Source organism: Channa argus, chromosome 24 (genome assembly GCF_033026475.1).
Source record: "Channa argus isolate prfri chromosome 24, Channa argus male v1.0, whole genome shotgun sequence".
Lineage (NCBI taxonomy): Eukaryota > Metazoa > Chordata > Actinopteri > Anabantiformes > Channidae > Channa > Channa argus.
The window spans coordinates 2,474,333-2,486,543 of NC_090220.1; the positions used below are offsets into that span (position 1 = coordinate 2,474,333).

The 12,211-nt window shown below is 37.9% G+C and overlaps 1 protein-coding gene across 1 annotated transcript; it reads left to right on the forward strand.

Annotated features, from left to right (window-relative positions):
- The first annotated feature begins 496 nt into the window (after positions 1 to 496).
- rab24 (RAB24, member RAS oncogene family) lies at positions 497 to 10,550 on the forward strand. The gene is made up of 9 exons (XM_067494682.1): positions 497 to 1,122; positions 2,250 to 2,458; positions 3,027 to 3,095; positions 4,419 to 4,497; positions 5,396 to 5,463; positions 5,638 to 5,737; positions 7,321 to 7,371; positions 8,111 to 8,170; positions 8,836 to 10,550. The coding sequence occupies exons 2-9, from the start codon at positions 2,342 to 2,344 to the stop codon at positions 8,901 to 8,903; spliced, it is 612 nt and encodes a 203-aa protein (XP_067350783.1). The 5' UTR covers positions 497 to 1,122; positions 2,250 to 2,341; the 3' UTR covers positions 8,904 to 10,550.
- The last annotated feature ends 1,661 nt before the right edge of the window (positions 10,551 to 12,211 follow it).

A 12,211-nucleotide genomic window follows, 5' to 3' on the forward strand; every position in this document is an offset into this window, starting at 1 on the left:
CAGTTGTATTTCTTGGGAATTGTAGTCAGATGCTGAAAATGTATTTCTGAATAACTTATGAAATCGCAAAGGTTTTAACTTATAAAAGCAATATATGAATACATGCATCGATTAAAAGAATACATTTTAACAACATACATATCAAAAATCTTTTGTTCCTAAATTTTCAAATTCTCATTCCAATTCTTTCCAATTTACAGTAAAATAGCACAGATTTTCAATGTGGTCTTTGACTTTTTACTTCACTGTTTTTGTGACATTGTATTATTTTTAATAATTTGAATATGTTTTAACACAAACATCTCTGGTAATTTTTCTTTTATACTGAATTTGACATCTTGGTTTTTTCCTTTTAGACAAAACAATCCAATGGTGTGTACTTTGGCCTCCATACATAATAATTTTCTGACATAACCTGAGCAATGAGCTTACAATAAGCTAAGGCTGGCATTCAAATCTATAAGAGAACTCGATTTTCTTTTATTCAAATGAAAAAGGACTAGTGGGCTTTTGCACATAATGTGATTCCTCTTCACATAGTCAAAGAATTTGTTAACAATGAGGAATTCAATCGTGTTTTTGTATTTAGTACTTAATGTTGTAATTTGTAATGTCCTTCGCTTTGTGGCTTTGCCCAGTTGATACAACATCCGGTCATTGCAATTTGGGAACTTCCTCCTCCTGGAAACCGCCTCTGATGCCACTTTGGTTCCCACCCAAACAAACAAAGCTCAGTTGGCTATTTTCCCAGTTGAAACATTATCCATCTCTGCCTCCAAGCAGCCTTTCCCAGTTAGGTAACTGGGTTTGTTGTCACAGAAACGAGCTTCTGTGAACCCGAAACGATGTTTGCTGCTCACCGCCTGTTGTTGTAGCGTTATCAAACGGGCGACTTGTTGTAATTTCAGTCATTGCGCCACAGTCAGTGGCAGCAACGCTCTGTCGAGCTAGCTGCAACCCTCCTTATCCAAACAGCTGCCGGCTTATAGCAAGACGGGGCAGCGATGACAAGCGATTTGGCTGTGATCGTCTTAACTCCAAAACAGGATTGGTAGGCCTGGATGACAGGCCTTCTTTGGCTCCTACTTGGAGAAGCTCAAATCAAGCCAAGCTAGCTACCAGGTGAGTTTTCACTGGTTACCTATGGTGCCGAGTCTGCCGACGTTAGCTAACGATGGGGTCGCCTCTAACCCTTTCCCCGGCTAACTAATGGTAGACTGGTGCTTTGGCCGGTGAACGATTCTTACCATCCAATACATTAACCACGCTTTTTCATTTATAAAATGTTTTTAGATAAAATATACATTTCAATAATCTTGCATTAAAAGCTTGATGGGACATGATAAAGTAGCAGTTTTGGGAAAGTCACCGAGGAATAAAATTCCATGTGGCCAACATTTAATTTTGGCCAACAGCTTCATTGTAATATAGGATAAACTAATTATGCATTACATTTCCAGTTAACATTAGTGATTGTTACTTTGTAGTTAACTAATCCACTCACAGTGGTATTGAAGCAGCTAATTTAATCACTTCAAACTGATCAATGGTATTTTATTAGTCGGAACAGAACAGAAACAGATCTCTTCCGAATCTTAAATCTACTAAAAGAAAAATCTTTCTGCTCTTTCTTGTACTTGCATCACGGAAACACTTCTGATAGGACTTTGCTTTGCTGTTTTTTCCGTGCCTTAGAAATTTTGGCTTGCGACTTGTACCTCCCTTGTAAGTCGCCAAATGACTATGTAAATGTAATCATTTCCAGGTAGTACTCAGTGGTATTTAGTCATTTGTTAAGTACTAATACAGCCTATTTAACCTTTACTGTGCAAGTTGTATTCAGATCTTTAAAATGGAAATTGGACAGAAAAAGACAATTAGGAGACAGCAGAAGCAAAAAGTAGATAACAATGACATTGCTTTAAAAAACAGTAAGTGCATGAGTCATAATTTTCTTGAAGTATTAAAAGTACTTGATATTTTTTTCCCCTGTCAACTTTGAAATGTAGTGAAGCAGACAGTAAAGACATCCGTTTTTGGAAGTAGTGGAAAAAAGTCAATAACCAAGTAACCATAAATAAACATACGTACATAAAGAACAGATACATCAAAATGTACTTATGTACAGTAATAGTACTTTACTCAGCAACTTTACACAGCTTTTTCAGTTTTATAATTAAAGCAAATTATGTTTATAGCTTCAATATTATTGTCACTTATCTGTTGTGTCCTCTCTTTTCATCACACAGCACACTAAGCCGCCCAGAAGGTGCCCCCCCCCCCTCCCCCCTCTTTTTACTGTGTGGTGGTCTCTTACGGGGGTTTTCTAAACTCTGGTACTATGAGTGCAATGCGTGTGGATGCTAAAGTGGTAATGCTGGGAAAGGAAAGTGTGGGGAAGACCAGCTTGGTGGAGAGATATGTTCATCATCGGTTTTTGGTCGGCCCGTACCAGAACGTGAGTGTCAGCTGCTCCACTTCAATTTGCTAGTTCCCTCCCTTCCTGCTGCCTGGATGAAAGGCATCATTTTTGTATGTAGCCCCTGGGACTTTGTGGTAATAGAGCCTCAAGTCTGTGATCATTTTAAAGCATAAAAGCTCTGAGATAGAAACTCTATATGCAGAAGATTTTCAGTACGTTACGTTACGTTATATAGTTTTTTTCTACAACTTTAGTTAAGTAAGTAAATGGTCTGATTTTGATTTTAAATAGTTATGTTATAATCCCAGTTATTTAAATACTTTAACCCTGAAACTGCATGAATATGCAATAAAATAGCAGCTCTGTTGTCATCTCTGCAGTATTTAAACTAAAACTAAAAATGTTAGTGTAAGACAGCTTGGTGAGGAATATTATGTAGTCCACACATCAGCATACAACTATTAGTCTATCTACTTCATCCTATCTCCCATTAGTGCCCATTTAGACTGTGGTCTGTGAAGTTGCAGCCTGAGTATCCAGAGTCTAAACCTTTCTATCCTAGAGTGTCTAATGCTTTACTCCTAATGTTTTCCCTCACTGACAGACTATCGGTGCTGCTTTTGTTGCCAAACCAATCCAGGTGGCGGAAAAAGTGATTACCCTGGGAATATGGGTAAGAGAGATGTCAATTCATATGCACAAGATGTTTTGTACTACACCAGTGTTGGCTCTAGCCAACGGAGCTCCAGAGATTTGCCCCCTCCAATACTCTTATCACCAGTCACCCCAGATAATGGGTTTTTATTTCATTCTCTTTAAATTCAGAAACTAGTTTAAAGAGCTGACAGCAGAATTGTTTTGGTGGAGGAAACGGAACAGTATCTTTAAGAGAACCCTGTTATGCATAGAACGGACCAGCAGAAAAGAGCCTGTCCTCAACATATTCAACATTTTCTTCCTCCTTGTCAAACCTTGCTGCCTACAGTACAGATTCCACAATACAACAGGATCACTGACAGTTAGAATTTGCTAAACTAGAATAGGCTTCAGTTGCTGCTTATTACAAATATTAGGACCAGGTTATTCTCTGGTAAGCTCACTTTAATGTAACACACACCCAGAGTATTTTCATTTTCATACTTCTGTTCCTCTATATATTTAGGAAATGCATCGATAAGATGTTAGAATCCCAAATCTATTTTGCAGCAGATGTTACAGAACTTAGTCCAGAAATCATCTAGGACTGAATCTAAAGGTTTTTAGGTGCAAGAACAGTATCTTTTCAAATTAGTTGAATAAAAGGTTGAATTTACATGCATATATTACAAAACAAAAAAAATGCATTAGACACAGCACTATATAGATACAGGGGCCTGGTGGCTCAGAGTTTGAGCATTAGGTTGTGATGCAGAAGGCTCAAATCCCACCTCACCAGGTGTGGCCCCGCCCAGCTTTCATGGGCCACCTTGGTGCCAGTCCTGAGCCCGGATAAAATGGGAGGGTTGCTGCAGGAATGGCATCTGGCGTAAAAACTCATGCCAAATCAATGTGCGGAACAATAGAAACAATAAATCTGTGTAGCGTGTGTCAGGATGTAAAAAATTATTTCTAGTACTAAATTGTTAGTACGCAAATGGCGAGTTTCTCTTATTATGCATTATCTTCTTTGTTTACTTTGACCACACAAAGGATGCAGAAAAGTCTGTTTTTATTTTCAGACTTTTACAACTTAATTGCAGTGAGGGGAAATTGGCTTGGAGTAGCTGTTCAATTGAGGATTACATAACCTTTAAAGCCTGCAGGCGGTTTGTGTGTACAGTGTTGACATTGTAGTTTTGTAACATCAGCTCCGATATTACAAGGCCAGTGACACATTACAGGCATTTACACCCATGTAACTTGGAGTTTAGCAAGAAGCAGCTACTTTCCTCTTGTATCATTTTACTGTTTTTCAACTTTGATGGATCTCATCCTCTCTTGTATTTTACTCACTCAGGACACTGCTGGATCAGAGCGTTATGAAGCTATGAGCAGAATCTACTACAGAGGGGCTCGGGCAGCCATAGTCTGCTACGGTAAACCGTCAGATTTCCTAGTTGTTTTAAAGAGTGTTTTCAGGTTTCAGCATGGCACATCAGTTTGTTTAGGAGATATACAGAGCTGTGATTATCTTGTTGGAGTCAACCCAGGCCACCCACCCAATTGCTAACCCGCATTACATTGACTACAGCTATATGTTCCCTCTGGATCCTAGTAGAAATTTGTAATATGAAGCATGCTGAGGAACAACTGACAAAACGATCCTTCCCAATGTTGGTCTCTATGACAAAGTCAACAAAAGAATGTAATCATGGTAACCATGGGGAAAATAATTAAAGCATGGTTCACCATGTTGATGTATGATACTGCTGCCTTACAGTTGGCTTCAGTTTAAACAAACCTGCTTGACCCCACTGAATTCTACTTGATCAAGTATATAAAATATGAATATAAAGGAGTACATGTCGACACACATCTGACAATCTTTGGATATATATTGACTGCAAATATGTGATACAGTTTGTAATGTTTTTTCAGACGAGTTACCGTACACATTTTCTGAATGGTTTTCATGTCTTTTTTTTGTTTCATATTAGGGGAACTATGACTGTTGGAAAACAGCTGATGGTATTTCCCAGTGGATTACTCATGCTGCTGTCACGTTTTAGTCAATGTCTTTTTTTTTTTTTTTACCTCTTTAAATTCACCGTCTAACACTGTGTGTCTCTAATTCATGTTTCCTTTATATACGGAATTTATTGTTTTGCGGCCATTGTTAGTTAAATTCCATTCAGTTAATGTTGCCTTGCTCCTGTTGCATTTGAAGCAGGGTTGCTAATATCGAGTGCTTGGTGAAATGCTAGCTCTCTGTATACATAGCGTCAGACTGCTTGTCTGATTACATGTGGTTGTTTTGTAATTTGTGACGTTCAGATCTGACTGACAGCAGCAGCTTTCAGCGAGCTCAGTTCTGGGTGAAAGAGCTACAAAACTGTGAGGAGGTAAGAAGGCTTTTGTGGCTTCTTACCAGTTTATGATGAATAGAAATAATAGTAAAACTGTATATACATAATATAATATAATATATTTTTATTCTACATATAATAGGTTAAAGATGCATGTTGGGCTCTTGCGCTAGACCCATTGAATAACATTGTTCTTTTTGTGTAATCCAGCACTGTAAGATCTACTTGTGTGGCACTAAGAATGATTTGATCGAAGGAGATCGGAGCCTGCGTCAAATCGACTATCATGATGTTCAGGACTTTGCTGAAGGTAAGTGCAGCCTAACTGTTTTAAACCTGCTCCATTTTGACTTGGCACAAAAGTAATGAGGTGACTCAAAGAAGTCAGCTAGCTTGTGTGATCAGGGAATGAAGTTTACATGCACTCAAGAATCCTGGTTACTGTAAATCCTCATATACATACAGTGCATGAGTAATCTGATTTCTCCTCAACCTCCAACTTTAAAAGTTAATTATTTAGACGTCTACCAGGCACTTTGTGTTAAATTTCCAGGTGGACTTCACTTTAAAAAGGAGGTGTAATTACTCTGTTATTGATCTTCCCTTTCATTCAGCCTTTCACTCAGCTGCTTGTTCCTGTCTGCAGCCTTCTGTTCAATGCGAGCTCTGTTGGAAAAAGCTGATTAGAAACCCAGTTCTCTTTATTCATGGTAGAGCATAATGCATTCTGTGGGAGACATCTATCAGGGTTTACTAACCCCGACCCTGACTTTGGAAGTCAGCTTTCCAGAGAATGCAGCTTGTATGTAGTCCATGTAAATGCACTGAAGATCAGAGGGCTGAGCAAATTGGCCAGTTGTTACTCATGTACACTGCTGTGTAGGTGTGGCCATTGGAATAACTTCTTGAGGTTGAATAATCGTGACATAAATCCTGTTGGTCGAACCATAGAAAGTTAGCTTTTTTCTGCAAAATGAGCCTTTGATGTTGTTGTCCAACTGAGGAAATTACCACCACTTTGCTTTGTTTTGCTGACTCTGCTGTTGACATGTCTCTCATCTGTCCTTGCATTGTATGTGTAGTACATGGGGAGACGGTGTCTTCACGTCAGTTCTGCTTCTCTATGAGGATAAAAATAACATTGCTCATTTATCGATTACCATGAATTATTTGAATAATTGCATATTCAAGCACATCCCTACTTTTTCTTTGGGCTTATACTGTAAGTTCGGGGTGGCCACATTTGGATTTGGCACATTTGTACGCCGGAGGCCCTTCCTGACACAACCCTCCCCATTTGGGATGGACGTTCAGTGTTTTCCCCGGAGACATGTGTGCACCCATTCGTTTAAACAATGGATATATACATGTATATAGAGCAGATATATTATTTGTTGATTAATTGACAAATTGAGCTTGTCACTTTTTTTTCCTTTCTAGCTTTTTACCCCTCATTTTTTAATGACATTGTTATTTTCGTTGACTGGTTACAGTTGTAACACTCCTCACAAGTGTCATGGGTTGTGCTGTCCATGACTTGGCAGATGGTCAAAGAAGCTTCTACTGTTTTGGTGTGAAACAGTTTATTGGATCCTTCACGCTGATTCTTGTCTGACACAACCACCCTCTGTCTAACTGTCCGGTTTTGCTGCGTTGATAGTTGGTTCTTTCATAAATGGAAATCATGTTAAATATTTATTTATTTATACATACTGAAATGTGTGAATAATTAAGATTACTGAAGTGTTGGTGACACATACTGCAGATCATTAATACATTTATGACCTTTATCAGCGTTTGTGTGTCAGGAGAAAATGAAACATGAACAAAACTTTTAAGACAAGTTCATACTAGTACTGACGTTTAACCTCAATGTTTTTTCTTGCTTCACAGAGATTGGTGCACAACATTTTGAGACCTCTAGTAAAACAGGAAGTAATGTGGGTGAGTCACTACTTCAGTCAGTTGTATTGTCAGCTTTATGGTCTGACAATTGAGAAAATGGGCTTTTTTCAAATTGGTAACATTAAAATCTATTTTAGCACCTTGAAATTAGCTTCTCAGGAAACACACTGTGTTTCAGTAAAGATATGCATAAAAGTAAAACTTAAAGGCACAAAATGTCAGTAATCAGTCGATTCCGTCCGGTTAGTCAGACCATCTCAGGTTTAGAGGGTTTATCTAATTTTAATGTGGCCACGTTCAGACACCAGCATCTTGTCACATAAATGTGACTGTAACATGCTGGTCCTATATCTGGGGATCACATGAGTTATTATCTAGTGATAACACTTAAACAGGTCAGCATTAACTGTTGTGTCTTTATGTATACCATGCACATGATATATAGGGAAAGAGATTGCATACAATAAAGCTAAATAAATATGCAATAATAATATATAAAATCAATGGAATGAATGCATGACTTATTATCTTATAAATAATGACTGTGAAAGATATGAGAAAAAAACCACAGAGAGGAAATAGAAAAAAAGCAGATGTAAGATCTCTGAAGATTGTCTTCTCTGTGAAAATATCCCTCAAGATTATTGTATGTCATGAAGTGGCCCAGATTTGTTGTAAACCAGGTGTGACAAATGTGAGTGGATCTGTCGGTATTAGGTCGTGATGTGTGAACAAAATGTTGGAAACTGACACGTCTCATTTTTCCTCTGCCTGTCAGATGAGTTGTTCCAGAAGGTTGCGGAGGATTACAGTAACGCTGCCTTGCAGTACATGACAGGTGTGTATTTCATACACATACGCTGATTTTGTTTGCATGAATCATCTTTGTAATCAACGAGGGCATTTACAGTTGTGTGTTTAGGGGTTACGATGTAGATTCTGAGGCTACAGAGGCGCAATGTCAGTACTGCAACACCTCTAACTGGCTGGCTTCGACTGCATGCTCTGCTTTCTGCCGGTGGAGGTTGTTGCCATTGAACAATAAGTAAAAGGTGACAATACCAGGTGTGCAGGGACATTTTCTCAGCTCTGCAAACGTAATCAATGATATTACTGTCTGATTAAAATTGTATTGCTGAAATATGGGACGACTTATGGTCGGTGCTAAAATGGAACCTAGGGGAACACTGCATGGAATAAATGTTTTGGAAGTTATGAGAAAATCAATATACTCTTATTATTAAATATGAAGCTACAGTCACCAGTTTAGTTTAGTTTATAGACAGGAAAGTGCAAAAGCTGATGAAACACACTTCGGAGTATGCAAATTACACATTATATGTAGTTTAGTTTGTACAGATTAAATAAAGTGTAAATAACTGAATATTGGAAAAATTTGTTTTATTTGTTTTTTCATGCTTTTAGAAAGTCTACCTTGAAAATGAGCCCAGTGCTGCTGAGTGCAAGATTTCAAACTTAAAATCTCTTCCTCTGTTTAAACAGAAGAAACCGGTATCAACTTAGGACAGAAGAAAGACTCATATTTCTACTCCTGTTGCCATAACAACTGAGAATGACCACAGGAAGAGGAACAGAAGTGGTCACCTTTCCTCAGCAGGAGGCAAACCTGGATATGCTCATGAGTGACAGAAAAGTCCACTTTGGGTCTCTAATCCTCACAGTACTGTTCCTACTGTATTATATATGTTTATTTCTTTTGTGCCATAATGAACTGGGGGCTGCAAGGCGAGAGGATCCACTACTGCTGCAACTGTTACTGGGTGGAGAGGTCTACACCCAATCATGATCTGTTTTTTGTCCTCTTTGTCAGTTTGCCACTTTTCTGTAATCGACCTGTGGTGGTGAGGTTAGCTACAGCAACGCTGACAGAAAGAGGGATCCCACCGAACCCAGACTGTTAAGTGCAGTTCTTCAGCACACTGAATGTTTTTTTTTTCCTTTTCGTTCATCTCCGCCTTGTGGTGGAAACCCATCTTTCAATCCCTTCCTTTTCTAGTGAAGCTTACAGAAATTATGTTAGGCCACTGGGGATAAGTCTTCAGAAACAAAACGTTCCTGTGTTCATAAGAGTAGAATTAATTCTTATGACGTATTTGCATAATCAGTGTAACACATGAATCAAAGGATACCAGTCATCGTTATATCTGCAGTAAAAATGGCAGGACTGTATCTAAAACCAGCTGAGCCCTGGCTCCTAACTTTTTACCATGCTACGCCATGGATGTATTACGAGAACCGATGCAGCCAATCAACCTTGCTGCTGATTTGCCCCCATAACCACCAACAGCACTACAGCAGAGACCTGTGCAGCCCAAGAAGCATTTTTCCCATGGGCGACCATTTTAAAAGAGATGTCTGTCAAACTTTGTCAGGGCAAATCTAACTGCAACCAAGGTCAAACCCTTTGTATGAATAATTGTATGAATGTTAAATAATCGTAAAAGAGAAGCTGTTTTTATTTGCGTGACACCATCGCCATCTTACAGCCACAGGCGGCCGGAGAAACACTAAGAGCTGCACAGTATGGAAGCAAACCTGGAAGCTAGAAGACATTTTTGGCTTATGAACTCAGTGAGCAAATGTACATTCTAAAGTCTGGTATCTAGTTCTTATAATATGGACATGATTACAGTATGTACAGTATTTATCTGATGTGTCATCTTTTGCAACATAAGCTATAATTTGATTAAAAGGAAAAAGGTTTTAGGTAATGTTTCCTACAATGCCTAGATAGTTATTCAATTAGAAGCCCCCAGGACCTGATATTTTTCTACATTTAAACTCCAAATTTTTTTTAATTCTAGATGCACACATGGATTTATGACAAATCATTTCTGAAAAGTTCTTATGCAGAAGTGAGGATGATCAGTTTTCTCTCCTGTCTTACAAAGACGAACACAGGAACAATGCTAGTGGGTGAATGTTGAAATACAGTACAAACTGTCATCTCTATATGTCCTCCAATGTGTTCAGCTGTATTTGAGTTCAGTCACTAATTTATTGCCTTTTAAGTTGTGCAACCAGATGAACATGTGCGGAAGCGATCTCAGTTTTCCCCATGTTGCTGCTTGGATGTGTTAATGTTCTGTGTTCACATTTTGAGCCACACTATTTTTTACTGAATGCTGTAAAAAAAAAGAGAGACTGGTGTAAAATACAAATGTGTTCTGTAATATTAAAAGCTTATTGAAAGAATGTTTCAAAGCTCTGATCAGACCATGAATTTCACAGTGATTGTTTTCTCCTGTGTATAATGCCTGAGCCTTTCATGCATTTGAGTGGACATAACACAGAAATATGACAATACTTAAATGGAACATCCATCAAAGTTTGCAATTGCATCACAAAACGGATTTTGGAGCCTGTGCTTATTTACCAGTTAGCCAAAACATTAATACCAACTAGGTTAATATTGTAGCTGATGCGTGTATAGTAAAAACGTTTTTTGTATAAATTTGATTTTCAGCAGCTTATTCTTATTGAAAATGTTGCTAGTATTGTTCCAAGCCACCTGTTCCTACCCTGAAATACCTGCTCATACACTAGAAAGCGATGTCACCGTAGGTAGAATCAACTGCTGTGGTTCAACATGTTTTATATTTCACACCGTTTATGAAATACCTGTTTGTCAACGAAACAAAGTCATATTACAGGGTATCCACAGGTAAAATGTCCCAAAACAAGTTGAAGTCGCTTGAGAATATGTCTGTGGAGTCATTTCTTTGCATCCCTTCTTCAGTTTTAAAAACTCTTGCTCTCATCTCCCCGTAGAAAATGACAGGAACTGATTTAATTTGATCTCACAATTTTATTCCTGTTATAAGACGACAGGAGTTTAAAATAGCATTATTTTTGGAAAACTCATACAGCCTTTTTAAACCATTGCTGTGTATTTACTTATTTTGATTGGTTTGCGACTGGTGTATTTTTTTTACTTGAGCTATTTTTTCTGTGTGTGTTTGCAGAACTTTACAGTTTAAACATGTTTTCTGGAAGGAATTCTTTTCTTTGTCAGTCTTTTTTGATAGTATAGTATTTTGATATCTTTTTGATTTTTCTTATACTTGGATGCTCCTAACAGTTCAAATCATGTGACATAAATCCAGCTTAATTTTTGTGTCTTACTCCGTGGATCACACAGTGTAGACACATTGAGCATTTTATACAGAGTGGCTCATTCTTTATTTTTTTCTTTTAGACTTTAAGAAACATTTCACAACTTTGGAGCCGGCCCCATTAAAACAACATCTCTCTCTTTCTCTCTCTACATTGGCCATCAAATACAAATGCAGTTAGTATAATCCACCTAAAAAGTTGCACCCAACATTCATAGCTGTAATAGACGTCTAATGATTTGCGAACAGAAAATAGTAGTTTTACCCAATCAAAAAGGTTATTTCTAATGAAACTTAAATATTTGAGGATATCCGATGCTTGTTAGTAATTTTCCACTGGAAGCGCATAGTAAGTCAGAAGTAAACATGGTTTCTCTTGGCAGTGACACTCGGTTTTATTTAATTAAATGTCAGCATTTGGTTTATTAGTTTTCTATGGCTTAGTATTTCCAGTGCAAACTAAAATCAGAATTGTGGGCTTGGCTTTTGCTGGGGTTTTCACAGCCTTCGTGTTTATAACGTAACATTAACATAGTCGTGCTAAATTGAAATGTCTCGATCTATTTGAACCATGTATGATATTTTCTTCAATATTCACCAACCACCATTCAGGTAGACAAATAAGAATCTGGCCAACAAATCAAATTTGACCACAACATCCTTTAGCCACAAGTGTGTGTGTGTGTGTGTGTGTGTGTGTATATATATATATACACACACACACACACACACACATATTGTTA